At 49.8% G+C, this 22440-nt stretch overlaps 8 protein-coding genes across 8 annotated transcripts, besides 4 other annotated features; 5 read left to right on the top strand and 3 right to left on the bottom strand.

Annotated features, from left to right (window-relative positions):
- Positions 1-98: 98 nt before the first annotated feature.
- FPSE_09841 (uncharacterized protein) lies at positions 99-1166 on the top strand (the record flags this gene model as incomplete). The annotated part of the gene is made up of 1 exon (XM_009262958.1): positions 99-1166. The coding sequence occupies one exon, from the start codon at positions 99-101 to the stop codon at positions 1164-1166; it is 1068 nt and encodes a 355-aa protein (XP_009261233.1).
- A 124-nt stretch (positions 1167-1290) lies between these two features.
- Positions 1291-2122, bottom strand: FPSE_09840 (uncharacterized protein; the record flags this gene model as incomplete). The annotated part of the gene is made up of 2 exons (XM_009262957.1): positions 1291-1812; positions 1862-2122. 2 exons carry the CDS (start codon positions 2120-2122, stop codon positions 1291-1293), a joined length of 783 nt encoding a protein of 260 aa, XP_009261232.1.
- Positions 2123-2611: 489 nt separating this feature from the next.
- On the top strand, positions 2612-4578 carry FPSE_09839 (uncharacterized protein; the record flags this gene model as incomplete). The annotated part of the gene is made up of 3 exons (XM_009262956.1): positions 2612-2750; positions 2808-3616; positions 3664-4578. The coding sequence occupies 3 exons, from the start codon at positions 2612-2614 to the stop codon at positions 4576-4578; spliced, it is 1863 nt and encodes a 620-aa protein (XP_009261231.1).
- A 405-nt stretch (positions 4579-4983) lies between these two features.
- Positions 4984-5018: a microsatellite.
- Positions 5019-5174: 156 nt separating this feature from the next.
- FPSE_09838 (uncharacterized protein) lies at positions 5175-6455 on the top strand (the record flags this gene model as incomplete). Its single annotated transcript, XM_009262955.1, has 1 exon — positions 5175-6455. The coding sequence occupies one exon, from the start codon at positions 5175-5177 to the stop codon at positions 6453-6455; it is 1281 nt and encodes a 426-aa protein (XP_009261230.1).
- Positions 6456-6923: 468 nt separating this feature from the next.
- FPSE_09837 (uncharacterized protein) lies at positions 6924-7556 on the top strand (the record flags this gene model as incomplete). Its single annotated transcript, XM_009262954.1, has 1 exon — positions 6924-7556. One exon carries the CDS (start codon positions 6924-6926, stop codon positions 7554-7556), a length of 633 nt encoding a protein of 210 aa, XP_009261229.1.
- Positions 7471-7561: a repeat region.
- A 631-nt stretch (positions 7562-8192) lies between these two features.
- Positions 8193-10216, bottom strand: FPSE_09836 (uncharacterized protein; the record flags this gene model as incomplete). The annotated part of the gene is made up of 5 exons (XM_009262953.1): positions 8193-9001; positions 9051-9467; positions 9523-9590; positions 9646-9744; positions 9804-10216. The coding sequence occupies 5 exons, from the start codon at positions 10214-10216 to the stop codon at positions 8193-8195; spliced, it is 1806 nt and encodes a 601-aa protein (XP_009261228.1).
- Positions 10217-10637: 421 nt separating this feature from the next.
- Positions 10638-10684: a microsatellite.
- A 40-nt stretch (positions 10685-10724) lies between these two features.
- Positions 10725-10744: a microsatellite.
- A 7429-nt stretch (positions 10745-18173) lies between these two features.
- On the bottom strand, positions 18174-20798 carry FPSE_09835 (uncharacterized protein; the record flags this gene model as incomplete). Its single annotated transcript, XM_009262952.1, has 2 exons — positions 18174-18878; positions 18939-20798. 2 exons carry the CDS (start codon positions 20796-20798, stop codon positions 18174-18176), a joined length of 2565 nt encoding a protein of 854 aa, XP_009261227.1.
- A 362-nt stretch (positions 20799-21160) lies between these two features.
- Positions 21161-22440, top strand: FPSE_09834 (uncharacterized protein; the record flags this gene model as incomplete). The annotated part of the gene is made up of 3 exons (XM_009262951.1): positions 21161-21198; positions 21249-21417; positions 21466-22440. 3 exons carry the CDS (start codon positions 21161-21163, stop codon positions 22438-22440), a joined length of 1182 nt encoding a protein of 393 aa, XP_009261226.1.

Genomic DNA, 22440 nt, shown 5'->3' on the forward strand with positions numbered 1-22440 from the left:
ATCGATTCAATGAATGGACTTTCAAGAGCCTCGCTCATCCCTCACTACCTATTTAAAGAAGACCAATTGCACTCGCATTTGCGAGGACATGAGCCAAAATGTCTCTTCTCAGGAGGACTGCTCATAATATATCGCCACATTCTAGGCCGTTTCTCCAAACCACCAGTCCCGTACGCCGCACAACTCTTACCAACTCGATATCATCACCATGCGCCAGCCGCAGGAACTTCTCCTTCGCCTCCACGCTCGGCGAGGCAGTCACCATAACAGCTGACAGTCTCAGTTGGGCTCACAGCGTAGGCGTGCCATGGTATGTAACTATTCCATTGGTTGCCATTGGCATCAACGCAACTGTTCGGTTCCCTCTCCAATACTACGTTCGCGGTGTACAAGAGGGCCGAAAACCGTTGGAACCGTTGACTGCAGCTTGGACGCGCCGTCATTTAAGGGCACAGAATCCAAATGACCAGGATTTACCTCTTCGACTCCGACTTCTTCGCGCTTATGGCGCTTCTACAAAGTCAAAGAAACGTATCTACAAGACCTGGGGTGTGCAGCGCTGGAAAAGCTTTACACCGTTGGTCGGAATAATCCCATTCATCACCGTGTCTGAAGCATTGCGACGCAAATGCGATGCCCCCTTGGGTTGGATCAGTCACCAAATCGGTCTGGGCAATGCAGATTCAACAACAGCAGGCCTGGGAGCTGCAAGCAGCATGTTCGACGAGTCACTGACGAATGGAGGCTTGCTCTGGTTTACCGACTTGTCTTCAGCTGATCCTTACTGTGGCCTACCCGTCATCTGCTCGGGCATTCTGGTTTGGTCTATCTGGGGCAGGATGGAAAAGGCCCAGCTCAAAACCCTGCTGGGCATGGGTCATAGCGACGAATTTGCTCGCCCAGTCATCGTTAGATTGACTCAACTTCTAAGCAGAACCATGTTACTGGTGCCTGTGGTGCCTCTCATGTTTGCCGATCTGCCCAGCGCCGTCTTTCTCTACTGGGGCACCTCATTTGCTTTCACTCGGATCAATGATATGATCTTGACAAAAATGATTACACCGAAAACTACAAGCCTGACAATACCCAAGCCAACTAATGAACTGCCCTTCTTACAACCACGCCAGTCACAAAAAGAGGAAAAGACGCAAGGGAAGAGCATTTGATTAAGCTTGGTCTGCAAATACCATTGCATGCTCTCAAAGCTGTGTATACCTAGAAAACTCCGATAGACGCCTTCAAAAACAAAAACTACCACCCATAATCGTCAAAGGCTGCGCTCTAAATAATCTAGTCAAGGACAATAGCAAGGATAACAATGGTCAGAATGACAGCGAGGATTAACAATAGGCAGCAGCTCTTGTTGCGAGCTGCCTTCTGGTACCGCGCGGCCTGTCGATTTTCGACGTCAGCCTGGCGCGTGTCTTCTCTGACATCTTCCACTCTGTCAGCGATCGAGCCCAGCTGCTCCCCCTGCTCGTTCACAATTTGCGCTACTTGTCGGAAGAGGACGTTAAGGTCGCCGACACCCTGCTCAATGTTGCGGATCTCTTCCTCGCGCTCAATGATGAGAGCTTCCTGGAAGTCGACCTCGTCCTGAGGCGCGAGTACAACGCGCTGTTCTTGTTGCTGGAGTTGCTCTAATTGGGTTTCGGATGAAGCGCCCTCGGCCGACTCGCCTTCCTGTGCCGCACGAGCGGCGGTAATTGATGCGCGCTCTTTTTCGAGGGCTCGTCGCTGAAGGCTCTGGAATTCCTGAAGAGCAGCCTGAAAGTCGCTCGAAACCTTTGTTTGTTCATACTTTTGTTGTTTCTGACTAAAATTAGCATGCGACAACGAATTCGAATTGAGTTTGACATACGGTCAAGTCCTCCCATGTTTGAAGCCGCTTGACACCATCGCCAATCTCTCTGCACATATCCCTCGTCTTATCCATGCTGTTGTGAACTCGCTCCCGCAGGCGCGGGGTATCCTTCCTAGTGCCCAGCACGTTGACATCGTTGGCGAGTTTCCGATTGCTGCTCAGAAGGGTCTGTAATTTGCTCTTGAGGTCGTACTGTAGTTCTTGGAAGGCCGGGTCATCGGTATAGCCCCCACGGCCAGACTCTAGATCGAACGACATTGTGTTTTCGGAGTTTACGGGTTTTTCGAGTCGTGGTAAATACAAAGAGTCGCTTGCAAAGCAAATGCCAGTTGGATTGTTGATGTAAGACAACAAGATGAATGCGCAAGCCAGCGTCAAATCAAGTCACCTGTTGCCTTAGCACAGTACAAGGTGGCTGAGGTTAGCAATCAAGTTAAAGCGAAACACCGACTAGACTACCTCCCTGCAAACATACGTAATTGGGCATGGAGAACGAGTCTAACCAACCACAGCCAAACTGGACCTGAACCTGGACCCCATATCAGCACGTGATTGATAGTGGATGATTACCTACTGTTTGGACCTTGCGCCGCTAGCGTCCATGATGAGTGGTTGCTGGCTGGAGATTTTTATTTACTTGGGGTCGAGCTTAGAGCTTCCATTCTTAGTCTTCCTCCGAAACAACCTCGACATCATCGCAAAAACAACATCCCGAGCTTTCTTTCATCTCTGGGATGCGCTGCGAAGATGGCGGCCACCACCGTTAGAAAATCCCCTTATAAGGACTTCCTGCAGCCAGCTCTGCATCGGCGATTCACCTCAACAGCTACTGTTTTGCTCATTGTATCCTATCTACAAGCTATCATCTTGGACAGTTGGAGTTCTTGTAAGTCGAAGCATCTTTTGGTCTCGTACGCGCTTTGCTAAACATGCTACTGTCCAGACTTCTGGGCTTGGTTCCCCATTGGTCCAGCTGGCTTCCGAACTGCCTTCATTTTCACATGTGGCCTCGCGATCGTCGTGCTCCGAATAGCAAACTACCACGTTGGCCTACGTACCACCGGCTCCGGCTTCCAGACGCTCCAAACCACCGTCACGCAACTTAAGACGTACGAGACTTTATTTTGGTATGGCTTTTCAAGCTTGCTCTTCAGCCATGTTTTTCTTTGGTCAATGCATTCTACAGCAAACCTATCCTGGATCACCTATTTCCACGGAGACCGGGCGAGGCTGAACGAGAGACCGCTCTTCCTGCTGGCATACATGATTTCGTGTGCTATTACACAAACATTCAACCATTACCGAAGGGATACCGATCGCCTGGTCCTCGGATTGTCAAAGGGCAAAAACGAGAAGCAGCCCGACGCGCTGAAGCTGGTGTATCAGGCAATCCCACACACTTTCAGCGATTCTGTCGCAGGCGCTGCAGCTGCACTTCCCGTCGCGTTGGTACTATACTACGCCATTTTGCGATCCTTCATCTGGGGTTGGGCGCTCATGTTCTTGCGCATCTTTTATAATCTACCAAAGACCAACATGCTCCCGCCTAGCTGGCCAAGCGATCTTTGGCTCCTGTTCCGTTGTATGGAGGCTGGAACATTGATTCATTTGATCTGGAACATTGGTAACTTTGCTTTCTCTTCTTTCATGGTCAAGGCGCCCCTGAAGAATGGTAAGCCTCTTACCTCTGAATCCAAGGACCCCAACAGCAGTCTTTTGAACGGACTCAAGAGCAAGAAACTCTCTATCAAGGTAAGCCTACACGAATCTAAATCTATAGCTTTTTCTAACTTGCTTAGGCGTTCGCCATGTGGGAGCTCGCATATATTGCCCAAGGCTTTGACACTCGCCGACAAGCTATTTACGAAGACATCGATCGCAAGGACGGGCCCATGTGGTCTCAGGTTTATTCCATCTGTTTGGACGTGGTCAAGTCCATCGAGACCAGAGTCGACACATACGGCAAAGCTCCCGATGCGCCTCTAGCTGCACCCACCGCGGAACCCAAACAACGGGTGTCTGCTCCTCTCCGGGACGATCCCATTTTCAACAACCGAGCGGCCCCTAGAACGATGCGAAGCGAGGTCGAGAAGCGCCTTAGCCAAGTAGCACGATCTCCTGGCGAGTCTCCTGCCTCAAAATTGAGCCCAATCGCCAAAAAGACTTGGAAGGAAGCCAAGGATCGAGTCTTGACCAAGGAACAGCAGGAACTTGTCGCTCCTGAGCACCTGAAAGGTCAATTTGAACAGTGGACTCTCCAATTGATGGAGGTTGACGCTATTGCCGCCCTATTTCAACAGCGCTTCCGAACCCAATTCGCCGCCACGGTGCTTGGAACGCCATATGCCGAACCTACGCTTTGTATCAACGCGATTCACGTACTCCACCACCTCTCAGTGCACAGTTTGGCAGAGGATCAGTTCGGCAATGTGCACAGAGACGTGCCCAGCATCATCCGAACTTTCACATCTGTCATTAAGAAGCTGGAGGCTTTCCGTATCGAGTTCCCACTTCACTGGACTGACGTGTCGTGCAAGAGAGTGAGCCCTGAGGTGGAGAAGGTTATGGACGCTTTGAAGACTGCTCTGAAGCAGGTGCTGGCCAATTTTGAGCCTTACAGCAGCGATCTTAGGTTGACGCTGTCTGATATTCGCTTGGCTAAAGAGGCTTGTGCGGACGCAAAGAATTCCGAGATGACACAAGTCCAATCATGAGTTGGGAGCAAGAGACGTATAAGGCAGGATAAATTCAGAGGGTGAGATAATGTATTATGATACCATTGTAACAATTTGTAGCAGGAGAAAAAGCACCTATAATTAAACACTACATACGTACATGTCTATGCGTACAAGCTTCACAACGTTGAAGTGTAATTAAAGTGACAGCGGGGCCGTGGGTAACTTCCATACTAGAGCCGTGTTGTTACGCCGTGTCCGTCTTGATAAGACACTGTCTGGTCAAGGGTCCTGGTCCTCCTAACTTGCAACCTCTTCTGCTCGTCGTCCATCTTGGTTTGGTTGCGTCAATCAATCATCCAATGGTTCGCCCTTTGGACATTCGATTCGTCAACCCAACCCCCCTCCAACTATAGTGACACCACTCACTAAAGTACCAGTCTTTCACTCACTCACTCACTCATTCACTCGTTAACTCAGCCACTATCATTACAACTTAATTCCCTTACTTTAGTCATGTCCCATAATTTGTCCCTGTTATTCTGCTTAATATCGATTTCCAGGTCATAGCAGCCTTTGACTGCATCGCAGCGCGTTCTGCAACTGCGACAGACTTTTGTCCATGAGCTCAAAGTATGGCGTCTCCCGTGTCTCGCCGCCGGCTTGTCGCCTCTATCATCTATCGCACGCTCTATGTTCTTCTCTACGTCTGTCTTCTCGGACTTCTACTAGCTACTCCCGCGGATGCGATTCATCGCTCATTCCAGAACCGACAGCTTTACAACATCTGGATCCTAATCGCCGCCTACGTCACTGCCATCGTCGTCGTGTCCTTCGTCTTCATCACCCGTCTCTACATCAACAAGACCGATTTAGGATCGATACCGAAGGGGTGGATACCTATCGAGAAGGGCGATCTTCGCTCAACTGTTCACAAGGTGATTGGGTTGGGGCTAGGCCGTAGTGCATCGATCGCATACGAATCGCGTCCCCGGCTTCAAACGAAGGATGCAACACCGGAGGAAGAAAATGTCGAAACAAGAGTCAAGCTGGGTTTCGACGGTCCTGACGGTCCAGCAGAGGAGCTGGTGGTGGTAATACCTCGTCGCAAACCAGTTTGGGGAGATATCGAACACCACGGCTGGTCATCGCCCAACGCGCCTGATCTACCTAATCTCGAATACTCGACTGTCTTTTCCGAGCTACCCAATCTTATCGAAGGCAAAGCTCTAACTCTTGCGCCTCCCGACCCAACCTCGCAAACGAATCCGCCTCTGCTCGATCCCGAGGCTGTAGCCCTTCTCCAGCGAACCGCGAACATGAGCTTGCGCGACTACATAGTCCATCTTGCAGAGTTAGGGGTCCTCACGATGAACACAAACACCACTAAATTCCTCTCGCATTACGAATATGCACGCTTCGCAAATAGACCTATTTCCAACGCCCAATTCAAAGAACTTATGCACCTCTTTGCCGAAATCTTACGCGCAATGGAACCATTGGACCCAAACATTCTTGATGATCAAGAAGAGGCCTCATCGCCCTCCAGCAATAGCGATGATGATGCTAGAAGCGGTACTTCTCGTAGCAACCTGACACCATCGGATGCTGCCAGCATTAGCAGCTCTGCTCGACGGCTAAGACGTCAACCATCAACAAACACCTGGAACGTGTATGAGACTGCTCCTAATAGTATAAGGAGCGGTACCACTGGAAGCGGGAGTTTGTCACGAAGGTACAGCAATATGAGTCTTGCACTGAGTCAGCGCCGGTATCGAATGAGCCGGCCCTCAACATCAAGCCTTCGATCTAAGTCGTCGGGTAGCTCAGGCTCTGTCATACGACTGGCTACGCATCAAGACGCTACAGACCTGCCCTACGTGCTCAGTCTACGAGACACAACTGCCAGCTACTAATCAACTTGGTCTGTGCGCGCAGCGGCAAAGAATGAGGTCACCTTCACGTTTACGAATTTACGACTTAAAATAGAGGCAACGGAGTACGGATGGGTAGACATTGTCTGGTTTCACTAATCCTAATCAGTTCAAGTATATAGTTTTAAGCTCAAATTAAATAAATCCCCCAAAATTACATGCTATGTCCATGTTGCTATAAACTTTGCGGAAGTGCCATGTTTTGTACTTGCTGATGTTGTAGGCATTCTTCAAGATAAGATAAGCACCCGCCGTTCTAGAATGTCGCATGTGAAATTCTTCTGTGAAAGCCTCTCACCAAACTTGAACATCACCAACTTCCATCAGTCGACAGCCGCCAGTCCTCCATTCCTGGCCCGGCTCCAACCCAACTCTTGCAATCTCTCGTTCAGTCCCAAACCTTTATCAATCTCAACTTATACGTATCACACCACCACATCAAAAGTCGCAATGGCTCCCGCACCACCTGCCCCTCTGCCCGTCGCAGACAACTACGCCTCTCTCACAAACCGCATCTCACTCTCTATCGCCTCAAGATCATCGGTTCTAAAAAACATGAACAGCAGTATTACCGCTACACCCGTGCGACGCCGCGTCATTCCAGACGACAACGACGACGATCTCGCGCGAGGCACAATACCCAACACCGGAGTCGGCTACGTCCCCGAGAGGAAAGACATACAGAAATATGCAAACTCAAAGGAGGAGAGGTTTCTGAGGGGTAGAATGGGCAAGGGCACTACGGGCAAGGCCAAGAAAAAGGTGGAGGAGAGCGAGAGCGAAGAGGAGATGGGGAGGAGTGCGCTGGGAAAGAGAAAGAGGCCGCGAAAAGAGACTGCTGAACCTGAGCCTGTGCCTGAGCCTGAAGCTATGCCCGAGAACCAGGTATTACCTACAGCGACGGCTGAGAGCGAAGAGAAGAACGGGGATGCAGCCGAGGTTGAAGCAGATGTTGAAATGAAGGACGATGTCGCCAAGGAAGAGAGTGCGATTCCTGAGAAGACGGCAGACAAGAAGCGTAGGAGGAAGAACAAGAAGAAGAAGCCAAAGACTGAAAATGCAGAGACAGGGGCAGAGGCATAAGAAGATTTACCATCAATAACAAGATACCCAAATGCGGTCATTGACTGGCACTGAATCGTGTTTTTAGCCATTACTTTCAGTCGGCACAATACATTGGTCTGATTAAAAGAACGATTACCTCGACTCAACTTCACACTGTCTCACAATCGCAATACGGTACTATATCAACGGTGGTCATTAAGATTCAAATATCCTATCCCATGATAACAGCCTTCCGATGGTATAATCCAGCACCAATCATGCAACTCCTCCCAAGAACACAATAACTGTCTCAATGTATCAAAATGAACCCACTCTGTGTTAACGAGAGCGAAGAAGAAAGTCCAGGGGGTCAAACAGAATGCCTGTCATGGTATTGCAATGCGTCGCGCTGGTGAAGAAAGCCTCCCGTGACCGTCCTCTAGCCCATCCCATGTCCTATACTCCAAAGCAGGCTGCCTTCGCCATAAAAGTGCGAATGTGTGCGTGGCCTGATGTGATGTCTGCGAAATGACTATCCAAGTATGAAATGTGTAGTATGTACGTGATGCGCCTCTGTTAAAGAAAGCTGTTGTATCCAGTTGAGATTTAAGAAAAAGGGTGTGCCCGGGTCAGGCAATATAATTATGTTGCGTTTTTATGTTCGTTTGGTATATTTTACTGCATTCGCTTTCTCTTTCTGTCGTCGTCTCCTCGAGGATCCTCGTCTTCATCTGACCTCTCTGCAGTATCACTGGGGTTGAGAATATGGGCCATGCTTCCACGTCGAGTTGTGGGGGCCGAGTGGTCCTTCACTGAAAGATTCTTATTCTCACGACCAGCAGAGCCCCATGACCATCCTCCAAAAGTGTCGGAGCCTCCACCAAGACCGTTCACAAACGGAGGAGGGGGGGTAGTCGGACGCGAATGGGGATGCGCTTGAGATGCATTTTGTAGTGAATATGTTGACAAAGAATCCCGAATTCGCTGCTCTTCGGGGGCGGCTCGGCTAGGCGAAGGGGGCCAAGCACCTGATGGTGCGCCAGAAGCAAAAGGAGAGGGTGTCGGTTGCCAACCGTGGGCGCGGATGTCGGCAGCAGTGTGACGGCGTGCTAAGCTACCAGGACCAGGAACAGTCTCGACGTTGGATAGAGGATGGGGTGCGGGGGGTGGAGGTGGAGGAGCTGTGCGCAACGGGGATGATTGAGTAGTGCTGCCACCGCTAATCGAGCCATATTGCCTCCGTGTGCCGGCTGACAGGTTCGAGGGGACTGGCGGCTTGTAAAAGTTCTGACTACGTGCCGAAGGAACATTCAGAGTAGGACCTCGTCTCTGATCATCTTGGGCGAGCTGTCTGGGAGACACCGGAGCATTCTCGACGCCAGCGAAGTACTGTTGACGACCAGTATACGGAGGCTCCTGTGGTGGCTCTTCGATCGTTCTGAGCACATCAACTTGCCTTTGTATCTCACCCTGCAAGGCAATCACTGGATCATTGTCAGATGCTACCAACATGTTGCTGGGAATAACACGTACCATCACGGGAAATTGGGCTCTCAGCAGGAACAATGGATAACATAGTTCTAGAGAGCTCTTGATTAAAATGGAGAAGGCGGTTCATGGTCTCCATAGCCGCCTGGTTCTTGACGTGCATATAGTGAGCGGCCTCTTCACTCCTTTGCAGGCGGTTACTCAAATCAAAGAGCGTGTGCTCAATGTTGAGCAATCGGGCGTCAGCACTGTCTGGCGGAAGAGGAACTGGCTCAGCCGGAGTGCCCGGTTGCGATGTCACAGGCTTTGTATAATTGCTCTCACGGTGCACAAGTGCATGCCTACTGGCTCGACGCTTGATCTCACGTAGGCCGACTAGATCACCGCGCTTGAAGTTGCCATTGCCGTGCTTGAATTCCCACAGAGTCGTATCAGGGTTTCCTGTATGGAAAACGTCGCGCTCTATGTCATGTTAGTTATCATGAGAATCTTGATATATGGATCTTTCTGGACTCACCCTTATGGAAACCGTACATGTTTAGCTGTCTGACAAACGATGATATGTTGGTGTGCTTGAAGTATTGCCTAGAAGTCGTTAGTCGCCTACTCATCGACCAGTTTACAGTTGCTTTAAACGCACGATAGAACTTTTGAAAAATCGGCCGAGGGCGACATAACAAAGCTTTCAGCGCTCGCAGACCAGGAAATCAAATGTTGGATATTGGGGTCTTCCAGCATACTAGCGTATTGTTAGCAAGACGCTGTGGTTTTTTTTTTCTTCTGGCAGCGCGTTCTCACTTGTAGAGCTTGTGGATAAAAGCCGTCTGCACAATTTTGGGCTGGTGCACAGCAGCGGCTGCTGGCGGCGGCGCGGGCATGCTGTTAGAGTTGTTGACATTGTTGCTCGTAACGGTGTTGCTATCGGGCACGGGAGAGTTCTTGGGTCGATCGTTGGATTGGCCGTTGCCATTGGCTTCGTTGTCGGAGTTGTGGTTACCGTTAGAAGATGGCGCAGGTGACGTTATCTCCATCGGGTCGCCGTTGCTGGGAGGAGACATCTTGATCGTAGGTGTAGGTATGGGAATAATGCGAGCTCCCATTGACTGGTGACTGTGACTGTGACTGTGACTGTGACTGTGACTGTGACTGTGAGAGCGGGAGGTAGAGTGCGGAAAGGTGTCGGTCCTGACGGCCATGTGCGCTGTAGCCATGATGGTTAGTCGACAATAAGGATCAGGTACAGACAAGGCCAGGGTCAAGTTCGAAAATGCTTGCTCTTGAAGAAACAGGAGATACAAGAAGAAACGAGCTGCAGGCAAGAACGGGAGGAAACGGGGGGTTAAAGGATGGAATACATAGATAAATGAAGGCAAGGAGGAGGGTGAGCTCGAGCTCGAGCCCGATGGGGGTGTAGAGAACAAGTGGGTGTGTAGTATGGCAGACTAAACTTTGAGACGACGACGAACGTGTGGGAAAGGAAGGAAAAGGAACAAAGCCTGGCCACAGAGACAGTATCGCGGGCGCGAGACGGTGGATCAGAAGCCGAGAGACATCGGGGGAGGGAGCGACATAATAGAATGGTGGCCGAGTCGGGATCGGGGGCCGGTCAGGGAAGAAACGTACAGTAAAGTTGATGTAATGCGATTTGATGCGATGCGATATGATGCGACACGATGCGAACCGTCCCGTACTGTACTGGACTGGACTGGACAACAGGTACTCTCTCTCTCTCTCTCTCTGTGCAGAAATGAGCGAGTGGGACGATGGGATGTCTTGCAGGATAACCTGAGCTGGGCTGGGCTGTCCTGGCCTGGCCTGTAGCTGGTTCAAGCGGTTCCCGGCGCAGGTAGGCGAGCTGCGCGGTGTTGCTTCGCTTCGAGTATGGGGGGAAAGGTGACAGAAGATGAGGAGAGGCGAACGATGAACTGGGATGCGGTAATAGCACAGACAAGAGCGGCGATTTGCAGCTGGGCTGGCTGGTCCCGCCGGGTCGTTGGTTGGAGCAATGCAATGCAAAAACCCAGGCCAGACCGCAAGCTCTCCAAACTAAAAAGCTCAAGCAAGTTAGGAGGACGGGACTCTGGGACACTGTACGGTACAGTGCTGTACAGTACAAATACGTAAAGTTACAGTGGGTTAGCTTAACTTTAGCAGGTTGTCTTAGCTTGGGTTAGTTAGGTTAGGTTTAGGCCACACCCCGGCTCAGATGGATGGCCGCCGCTGATCAGCCTCGCATAGGGGCTTTTTTCAGGGCTCTGGGTTTTCTAGAAGGCGGGGAGAGGAGGCGAGATTGCCTGCGACTCTATCTTGACACCTCGACCAGGTGATAGGCTGCTCGGGCAAAGGGCAAAGGGCACAACCACAACCACGACGAGGAGGAGGTCCGGTAACGATTGACGAAACAGCACAGATCCCTGGCAGTGTTCGCACAGCTCGGTGACTCCGCAGAGATCAAAGGTGCTTGTCTGATCAAGCGTCAAAGACCTCTTCTTTTTTAGCTTAGGTAGGCTGATGTCCCAGTAGTGGACGAATCACTGCGGCCACTGCAGTGATGGCAACGACACCAACCTCAACCTAAGAACAGGCGGGGAGAGCTCTGAGGGCGGCCGAACGAAAGAAGGGCTCAGAGCGCCAGACAAAAATCTCCTGGACAGTGTGGGAAGAAGGACGGGAATGTGCAGGAGTTGTGAATGTTGGTTGTAAGAGGAAGCTAAGAACGGAAAGGCTCACTCTTCTCTAGCCAGACCAGACCCAGGTAGCTGGTTAATGTTATGAGCGTGCACGATCCGGTCAAAAGCGTTTCAAGTAGGGATAAGAAGAAAGAGGGAGAGAGAGGGAAAATGGAAAATCAATCCCAGGTAGTCTGACATTGAACTGCAGGAAAACCGATATGATCACTGTCAAATGGACCCAAGAGCCAGGATTGGAAATTTGGGGACATGGCCCTCTCGAACAGTGTCATGGAACCCATGGAGATATGATGGGGATGGGGGAGGGATGAGAGCATGGGGTTTGATTGACACTCATGGCTACCCACGGTCGCATACGAAATGGAGAGAAGCTGGTTGAGGCCAATCGAATCGGAAAAGAAGTCCACTTACCACACCCACTCCTGTCTCTAACACACACATTGTTCATATAATGTAATTTGGTTCCATCAGACAGACCCCTACCCTCACTCTCGACTTGTCACGCCTAGGAATGACTTTCAAGCGGCTCTCAAAACGATTATCCTGTTGCTTTACTGTATCATGTTGGACTGAAACAACAACAGCACAGCCCAGCAAAATACAGTTTGCCAAGCCGTCACGTCTGCCAAAAGCAACAGTGCATACGTAGATGGGTCTGGATCGATGCCTCACAGTCCCATCACCACCATTGGAATGGAGTTCCAGTGCCCAGGCTGTAGGGACCCCTTCCGTAATATTGGCGTTACAACTAAGACTTTGACATGTCCATTGTAAGGCAGTATTAGTTAATAATGGAACAATAGAACCCTTGATGTATAGCGCCGCCAAGACCAATCCGTCATTACACAGTCCTTGGTATCTATCTAGTGGTGGCTTCAGAGGCAGATCTGAGATCAAGAACCCGTCAACGAACTGTTCCAAACCGAACTGCACATGTTAAAAAAGGGCCGGAACAGTCAGCTTCCAATATTTTCCTTGGCGCCTTGCCGCATCTTCTCACATGGTGTGGTGTCTAACGTAGGAACGCCGGGAGGCAAACTGCAATGTGTGGCGCCCAGCCTCGATGGCCCGAAGAGGGTGCCCCAATGGGTATCGAGTGTAGGTAAACGACACAAGACAAGTAAAGAATGTAGAAATACTGGTTTGTTCCAGTCGTACTCGACGGCCTGGGCCATTTCCCACCGCATTGTCACATCATCCAAGTGGATGGAGGGTGGGCAGAATCCGTTCATGAAGATCGAAGTACAATATGGTCCTATCAGAAGCTGGGAACCTCCGTGTCCGGATGCAATAATCTTTGGGGAGGAAAATAGAAAATAGTCTCAACTTTTCTGCATGTCTGCCGGGTTTCCGGAGCCCATCCAATTTGTCCGGTCATAAAGCCGGTGTTGCGAGATCGGAAAAGTGCTTCATCATCGTTGTCATGACAAGCAATATCTGGTAGGTAGTCACCCACAACGAACCAGATGTTGCTGAAAGGCGCCAAATACTCTACTAGCATGATGACAACGCAGGCGCGCAGGTCACTGCTGTACGCAAAGCAATTGGTCGTCGGGTATGGTGAACCGTTAGTACCGACCGTATTGTAAAAGTCGCAATTACGGAAGACAAGCGACAAGGTGACATGTCTAGCATGTCAAGTCAATCCTTTGCTCGGACCCTCTTCCTCCTACTAACTGCAACTGCAGTAGAGCTTAGCCCTCCCTCAACCAAGTCAAGACTCCGCTCGCGGTACCACGGCGAGGGTGAGGTTGCAGCACTTGACATAACTGGTTTCCGGGATCGCGAGATAGTGAATCGGCAAGACAAGATGACGGGCGGGCTCTATTCTAGTTAGCAGTTGCAGTTGCAGGGCAGGTATCCGTAGCGGTTGGATGACTGAAGGATGGATCTGGATCAACCTCGACGGGCCGGATAACCCTGGCTCAACAAGTCTCCCTGGCATAACAAACCCTTGTTAGACTGGGTACGGTTTCCGCAAATCGTGGCCGAATAGTTTGTGATATTGACTGAGCATGAAAGGGGCTCGTACACTACCCTATCGAATGTGACGCCGCATTATTTGCGCCTACTATGTACATAGGTAAAGGAAACCTGGGCCTACACTAGTAGCCGGTAAAAAAAAATAGCAGTCTGTACTAATAGAGAGACGGGAAGATCATGGTACAGTACTTAGGTATGCGTTAGTAGGAGGGATGTTTATTCTTCTGACGCAGACACGATAATTACATGTTTTCTATTAGATTTGTCTTTATGGCTCTTTTTTCCTCTCTCCTTTTCTTTCTTTTTCTGGAAATGGTCTCGATCTAGGCAGGCAGGGAATTTATGTCGCAGTTGCTGCTTTTAAAGCACTCAATGCTTTCCTAGCTGGGCAGGAGATAGCTGCTCCTTCTCATCCAATGTTGATGGACCAGACCGCTCCGTGCTCCGTGCTTTCCCATGATGCCCCCATCACCCGGCTCAAGCTCCGTGGTTCATTATCCCGTCGCCCGTCGCCCGTGTCCCGTGCTCTCGTGCCCTGTGCTTCCTTCCCGTTGTGCTTGCTTAGGTTCCTACTTGCCGCTAATCTCAACTTAATGCAATCGTTTAACGGGTTCAGTCTCCATCTCCACTGCTTGTGATATTTTGGATAACTACCTATCTCCTACACTGAGTGAGTAGCAGTTGAAGGAGATGACACTCGGTGATCATGCCTATCAACGTTATGGAGCATCTTGAATTTGATACTAGACGTCGAGTGTCGATTCAAGACTGGAGAGTCAGAAAGTACTAACGCGCTGCGAGTAACCTTTGGAGTTTATGCAATTCGTCAGCTACTTTAAATATCCGTCTGGTCAAGGGTTTTAGTTCTCTCCGCTAGTTGGACCTTGGCAATGGCGTCCTTTCGGACAGCTTCCCCTAGCCAAGAACCAGGATCCAAGGAAACCACGCCAAATCAGGGGATCCAAGCGAGCCCCGAGACTTTGCCAACGGCCGAAAAACACTATTGTCCACCTCGCCAGCTCTACGCTTGACCCGAAAAAGAATGAGCATTCGAATTGTCCTGAATAAAAGTTCTTCACATATGCCTGAATCGCTCGCGACTTCTGTCAGTACCTGCAGGGACGGAGACGAGGATGAGGACAAGGGTTAAGGATACTCCTAATCTGCCAGCCAAAGACTACTACATGCTAGCAACTCTATTATGTCGTCAGATACACTTTCGCATATGACTACCTATACTACAGCCCCACCGGTTTGATCAACATTTGATGCTCAATGGGCCACGAACGCCAAATCCTACCATATCAATAAGAGAGATGAATATCAGTGACCGGCTTTTCAACCGACCTATCTAGACCAGGTCGGCACATGATCCCCCCGCAATAGACGATATGGATTGCTGATCATCATCAATGGTAATAAAGCATAACGAACCAGCGCAGTCTAAGGCACGGAGGCACGATGGCTTGCTCAGTCTCATTGTCACTATATAACCGCCAGTACCGAGAGCATTCCCGCAGCAGGTCCATTACCCCTGGCTCCCGCGATGACGAGAGCCAATAGCCAATAGCCAAAAGCACAGTTTCTCAGCAGATGATTCAGCCTTGAGGGGCATGTTGCCATGTAGCCAGGCAAGCGGAACTTTAAACGCAACATATGAAGTTGGTGGTGATGCTGTACAAAGGGGCACATATTGAATGTTACAGGGTGTTTGTTGGCGTTTCACATCTATGTAAGACATCCTTTATTTAACATGGTCCTGTTGATCGACAACCATTTCACCATTCATCTCAAACACTAACTGCCCAGACCTGCCTGCAGTGACGAGTTGAGCTGAACAGGCGCCATGGTACTCTGTACTATGTAGCCTCCTCTTGACTCATGTCGACTCTGATCGTCCAATCCACATCACTACTTCTCGACCCTGTTACGTGTGTCTTGGCATCGAGCGTCAAGCTATTCGAGCTTCGGGGAACCAGCAACTCAACGTTCACCTAGCCGGTTCCGAACTTACGCGCATTTGATATAATTTAAAGCGTTCCACAACAGGGCCGCGGCGTATGTAACTTGGGGAAAGTCTATTGAATGGCAACACTATTGCATTATTGTCCCTCTATTTTGGAACCGCAAGCCCACAGACTGGCAAACCACGAGCTAAAACAAGATCTTAAAATTTTAAGTTTTGACGCCAGCTTGCCACCAATTTCAGTCAGGAAAGTCACTAGCCCACCCACAAACCCAGCACAGACTAACAGGCAACGATATTTACAGACTGATGCCAAGCTTCGGACCGATCAGTTAGCTCTTCAAGATGCAGATCCCCTGTACTAAACAAACGGACTAGGTGTTAAGTGTTATCATAAGACCGACTGAGTTTGCAACTCGACAATAACAGCGCAGCATTCTCAAGTCGCGTGATACAAGCAGATTCTATCGTCCATTTTCGAGCGGTGTTGGACCACAGTACGAATACCCAGACGGGACCTCAATAGACTTTCGCAGGGACATCTATCTATGCTGGCTGGGTAGGTCAGATCACATTTAGTTTGCTTCTACACCCAGACTACGGACGTCTCCGTCGCCTGCTTTAAGTTGCACGTTCACTTTCATTCGCTCGTCAATTTGTGTGATACTTGAAACGTCTCAGCTCGAATCACTCATGAGGAAAAAAGCAAAGAGTCTGCCACTTTCCCCGGTCCGTCAGATCGTCCCGTCCCCTGGTGCAAGATCTGAGCGTGTTGAGCTAATCTAGGTATCTATGATGACTACCAGTGCTTTGTGGCGGCCCCTGAAAGCCCTGAAGTGTGTGGCACGACTCATGGCACGGTTAACGTTTTCCCATAATGCATGAATACTAATCGTATCTTATCTTGTCATGTCTCAAGTCATCTAAGCAGATCCCACTATGCTAAGAGCTCTTTCTGTCCAAAATAGGATGAGAACAATAAAAGGGGAGTGGGCTGAAACAGGGATATGCTCCCCAACCCGAGGCAATGGATGGATGAATGGATAGCAAGCCGTCAAGGCGGTGCACGTCACTCCCAACACAGTACAGAAGTTTGCGTTATGCACAACAGAGGGTGCGTGAGCGCTAACAAGTTCTGTGTCTATCGAAGTGTTCGAGAACGCTCTGAGGGATACTGTCGGTTGTTCCGGCGGCAATTGCTGCAGCATTTGGTACCTGAACCTCTCCATTCTCGACTGCAAACTTGTGCTGATACGGGCTGTACCTCCGATCTGGCCCTCTCAGCCGGTATTAACTTAACGTTTTTGGGTGGGCGCCTCCGGCCGAGAACCTTTCAAGATTTCTCCGTGTCCGATATCGAAGCTGTTTTTCTCGGCTTTTGCTCAGGAACTGCATTTTCCTTCCATCGTCAACTACAGAGGAAAAGGCTAGTTCTTTCCTAAGCATTCGGCAGTTGAATTTTTTCCTTCTCTACGGATACCCAGAAACCTAATACACATGCTAAGTACCTGCATTGGCTTGGCTGCCCAAATCACCGAGACACTATTGTTTGATACATATTGAGCCCATGTGCGATCAACGATGTTACTCTGTCCCGTGGCGCCACGCCCTCGTTCAACAGAAAAAATCTCTGTTTGCGCCTAATTCCTTCTCTTAAGAATTCCATTCTTCTTCCTCGGCCGGGCCGACAGTAAGCCACCGTTACGTATATGTACTACCCTATGTGCCAGGGCCAGGGTTACTTTACATACATTTCGGGACAACACAATATTTAGAGGGTATCATGATCGACGTTGCCTCTCCGGATATACTTGCCGGTGGTATTCATTGGCGTAGACAAGGGTTGAGAAAATTTTGATATCTTTTAATAGGCAACAGTTAACGAGGGTATCCTTGCGTTGAAGAGAGGAAAAAACTTTGCATCTCTTGGTTGTCGTCTTGTGAGTGATAAACTAGGTATTCTCTCCCCAACAAGCCGAAATAGGCAACCTTTAGTCATAAAAGTATGAGTGATGCAATGTCGCTGAGCCAGACAAGTCTGAGTCGTGTGTCTATGCGCCCGCTTCGATGTTGAATCAGATTTTGGCTGACGGGTATGGTGGTATGGTTTACTATGTGAAAGTTCCTGTCGGCAGTTCTAAGAGGTGTGGCATCTAATGTCAGTACAGATCATGATGAGAGTAGCAACGTGAACAGAAATAAGTGTTAGTCAATGTTTGATAAGCTCGGTTACTTTGTATCAATTCTTATTTCAAAGCACGCGAAGATGTAATGGAAGTTCTGGTGTAATTATGACCGGTTTAGTCCTGAGCGATCAGCTCAAAGGATTGATATAAAATTCAACTAGATGCAAAGATGTACTCCATCACAAACTCATTCAAAGCTGCACTTGGGAACTTTTCGTGATAGACTGTATGGCATTATTGTTCCTGACACTCATCAAGTAAAGGCAAAAGACTACTCCCCTACAATGCTAGATGTATCCTAAATCATCTTACAGTACCGACTTCCGTTTTGCTAATGAACTGTTCAAAAGTCATCGTCTCCCAACCCTTCGACTCGCTTTTCTCCAACTTCGCGAATCTTGTCTCCCAGAATTGTTCTTCCATACCGCTCTGCCACTTTGCTAGCAGCCTCCATCATGCGGCCTGTGCGATCCCGCATGAGCTGCACCATCTCAAGCGCACGCATACCTCGCTCTTCGCCTTCACGACACTCGACCGCCAGGAGCTGCAGCAAGGTCTTGTCAATCTCGAGCTCAAGACGTGAAAGTTGTGAGCGCTGGTTGTGGCTGCCTGAAGTAGCCTCGACGAGATCTCGAAGTTGAGCAGCCTTGACACCGTGGAGCATGAACTGCTGCTCAAGCTTGCGTGTCTCTGATGATCCATCCTCGTCCTCGTCCTTGTCATCATCTCCGTCACCCATGTCAAGATCCTCAGATCCTTCCCTGTCTTTACGCTTCGATGGCTTAGGGGCGGATGATATGGGAATGGAAAAGTCAAACTCGGAAAGGAGGGGGCGAGGAAAGTATGGGTACTGGTCACCTCCCTTGAGAATAATACAGTGAAACTTGTTATCAGCCACTGCAATGGGAAAGTATGACTCGTTCTTGCGTCCTGACGCCAGGCGATCCATCAGTTTGGTGTCCAGAAGAGGCACCCATGATGCTCTTGATGGCTGCCGCCAGTGAAGGAGTGTAAGGAGAGTTCCCGTTGAGTCATAAATACAAGGATCCTAGACGTTGTAAGTTAGCAACTGTAATTTTAAGTTGTCCATTTCCGATGTAAAACTTACACCGTTGTCTGAGAAGAATACACTCTTGAGTGTGGCACCTTCAGGAAGAGCTACAGTGTCCTCGTTCTGGCAAATCTCGTCTCTCTTGACATTCTCGATGGTGTACAGGAGGCGAGTGTTGCCATCTGCGCCCATGGGTCCATTGCCCATAGTTATAACATAATCCCTCCAGCTCGCGCACGTCACCATTGGCGTGCTCTTTGGTCGATAAACACGATACGGCATGCCAAACAGAGTAAAAACTCGCACATAGTTGGCACTGGTTGTAACGGTGATGAACGACTCACTTAACGACATGGCTGTCACGACTTCTCCCCGAGGCAGTTCGGTGCGCCAGTCAGATCGCTGTGTCCATGTCTCATGTGGACGGTAGAAGATAACTGCAGGGGCATCATCCTTTGGTGGGCATGAGAAGAGAGTGCCGTGCTCGGTCAAGCAGGCCTTGTCGTAGAGGAATGTGTCTGTAAAGTGGAAGTCTCGATGAAATTCGTGGTCGTAAAACTCGACGGTAACGGTGTGGTGTCCGTCCTGATCGACTGTCCAAACAAAGCCAATTAAGTTAAGGCAGAGATATTTGCGGTTCCCTCGCCAGGGAGTTGCGCCTGGCTGGAAAGATTCGTGGTATTGCGGCTCCAGCAGATGACGGCGCTTGTTCGCAAAGCCAAGACCATCGTCATCGTCCCGACCTCGTTTCTGGCCTAGGCCTGCAGTATATCCAGCACCATCGTCGTCCTCAACAAAGTCGTCATCGCCGTATCCCTCACCACCTTCAAGGAATGAGTCAAGACTTCCCAAGGAGTCCCGTCTTGGTCTTGTGGGCAGACCATGTTGTTTCTGCCCGTTCTGAGGAGGCGGTCTTCGGTTCGCAGAAATCTCAGCAAGGGGGTCGTGGATGAAGGGTGCTGGTTGTGTGTTGAGCTTGAGTAAGGTCGAGAACTGATCTGTGAGGAAATCGGGGTAGATATAGACCTCGCCGTCAGTTGTTGTGAATGAGATGATGTTCTTAGTAGGGTGCCAAGCTAGGTCGATGACATTAGAGTAGTCGTATCTGGCAACGACGGACTGCGTCCTCGTCTCCCAGATCAACACCTTGTTATCCTTGCTTGCCGATGCTAGCATTGCGCCATTGGGCGACCAAGCCAAGGCGGTGATGTCAGACAAGTGGCCATTGGCAAAGGTTCGTTGCTTTTCCCAATCGTTTTTGGATATGATTTGGATGTCTCGCATAGGAGTCGGTACGGCGAATGCCCTGCCATCTGGGTGCCATGCCACACGTGTCGACTTCTCGCTCTCTGCATCCACGACACCGATGACACCTTCCACCTTTCGAATCAGCTCTGGCTCCTCGGCGGTGAGAGAATAGACGTAAACGATGCCATCGGTGCCAGAAAGCGCAACCAATCGCCCTTGAGGGTCGAAGCTAACGTTTCGCACAGCGCGTGCATGTTCCCGCAGATGCTTGACTTGTGAAATATCTTTGGTGTTGACAATCTTGACGCTCAACTCATCACTTGCGACAGCACACCATTGGTTATCAGCTGTCAGAGCGACATCGCGAATTGGTAGCGTTGTTCGAGTGAGGAAGCGCTCAAAGATGTTTGTTTCGAGGGAGTATAAGCTGACGGTGCCGTCTTCAGATCCAACAACGAAGAACTGGTCTCCCGCAGCAACTGTCATGTTTTGTTCCTGGCAATCATCGATATTGATCGGTTCTCCATCGGAACCTGTCTTGTAAAGACGGATTGTATTATTCGAGCCAACTGTAACGAGGCGATTGCCATCGGGAGTATACGCACACCGAGTAGTTCCTTGTGTGTGAGCGGGTCGCGGCCGTGGCTTGGGGGCAATTGTTGAATCCATGGTGCCCGTTGTCGTTCTGATCGAAGGTGTAATATAGATTAACGACCGTGGAAAAGAGCGACGATGGGTTATGGATAGTTGGCTTGAAAGTGGGACATTAAGCTGGGTTGCGTTTCTCGGGAGACGCGTTTGAGCGCGTTGCAATTAAAGTCGCGGAACGACCCCGCGATTCGTTGCTCAGGGCAAAAAATACCGTTACAGGGGAAGGTTCCACTAAAATTCAACTCCCACCTAAACATCTCCAACTCTTTTGTGACTGCCTAACCTAGATCACTACAAAAACGATACTTTACAGGTGTCCATATACCACACATGGTCATTTTATCTTAAACTTACAAGTTTAAGATTTAAATCTCATAATCATGCAGTCTGCAGACCGCGATCACTTTTTCGAGACAGAGTATGTATAGCAATAAATCAACCACGTTTCATTACTAATATATCTTGAAGTGCTGTCCAAGCTCAACGTCAACGAAGGGCAGCAAAGGCTGACAACAAGAATGGCGAACCCATTGTTATGAAGTCTAAAGTACTTTCTGTTGTTCCAGATCCAGCTTCTCCTCTCACTTCTGTGTTTATTGCTGAGTCTGCCGGTGCTGTCCGTCGGATCAACATTGAAGTATGACTGAGGACTCATAAAGGCCAATACACTGCTAACTTTCCACAGACATCAGAACCCAAGACAACATACCGTGGGCCAAAGGCTCCTGTGACTTGTGTTGCTATCGGAGGCAAAGACAATCAAACAGTATTCGCAGGGTCGTGGGACAAGGACATCTGGTCATGGGATATTGAGACTGGAAAGCCTGGCCGCAAGTTCAGCGGCCATTCGGACTTCATAAAGACTGTCGTTTGTGCTACCATCTCCGGTAAACACATTCTCATCAGCGGAGGTGCCGACAAGAAGATGTTTGTTTGGGATGTCGAGTCAGGTAAACGACTGCATACCCTGCAAGATCCCACTACGACAATGCTTGCCGTTCAACACATTGCTATCGATCCTGTTCTTAGCGACCCGAACAAAGTTGTCTTTGCCAGTGCGAGTAGTGACCCGCACATCAGGCGGTGGAAGATTACCCTGGACAGCTACGAGCAGCTTCCCGAGTCATTCTCTGACCGCCCCGATGCTGAGCGACTCACTATCGAGGAACACGAGACCAGCATCTACCGGCTGTTTTACGATCAATCAAGCGAAGACGTGGATCTCTGGACTGCTAGCGCCGATGGAAGTGCAAAGTGCTTGGCGCGGTCAAGAAACTTTGTCGCTGATGATTCGTACGAGCATGGAGATTATGTACGAGGCGTTCTTGCAACAGAGCAGTGGGTTATCACAGCTGGACGCAATGAGGATGTCAAGATTTGGGACCGCTCATCCGGCAAGCTGTACTGCACATTGATTGGCCACTACGAGGAGGTAACCGACATCGTCATGCTGCAAGACTCTGCTGGTACTCCCCGCAAGGTATGCAGCGTGGGCATTGATGGAACTATTCGAACATGGCCACTTGCCAAGTCTGAGCTGGACGAAGTAGTGGTCAAGATCCAGAAGGCTGCCGAGCCCAAAGAGGAGGAAGAAGAGAAGAACGGAAACCTTTTGACGGCCGAGGAAGAGGCTGAGCTTGCAGAACTCATGGACGATTAG

This window comes from Fusarium pseudograminearum, chromosome 3, assembly GCF_000303195.2.
Source record: "Fusarium pseudograminearum CS3096 chromosome 3, whole genome shotgun sequence".
Lineage (NCBI taxonomy): Eukaryota > Fungi > Ascomycota > Sordariomycetes > Hypocreales > Nectriaceae > Fusarium > Fusarium pseudograminearum.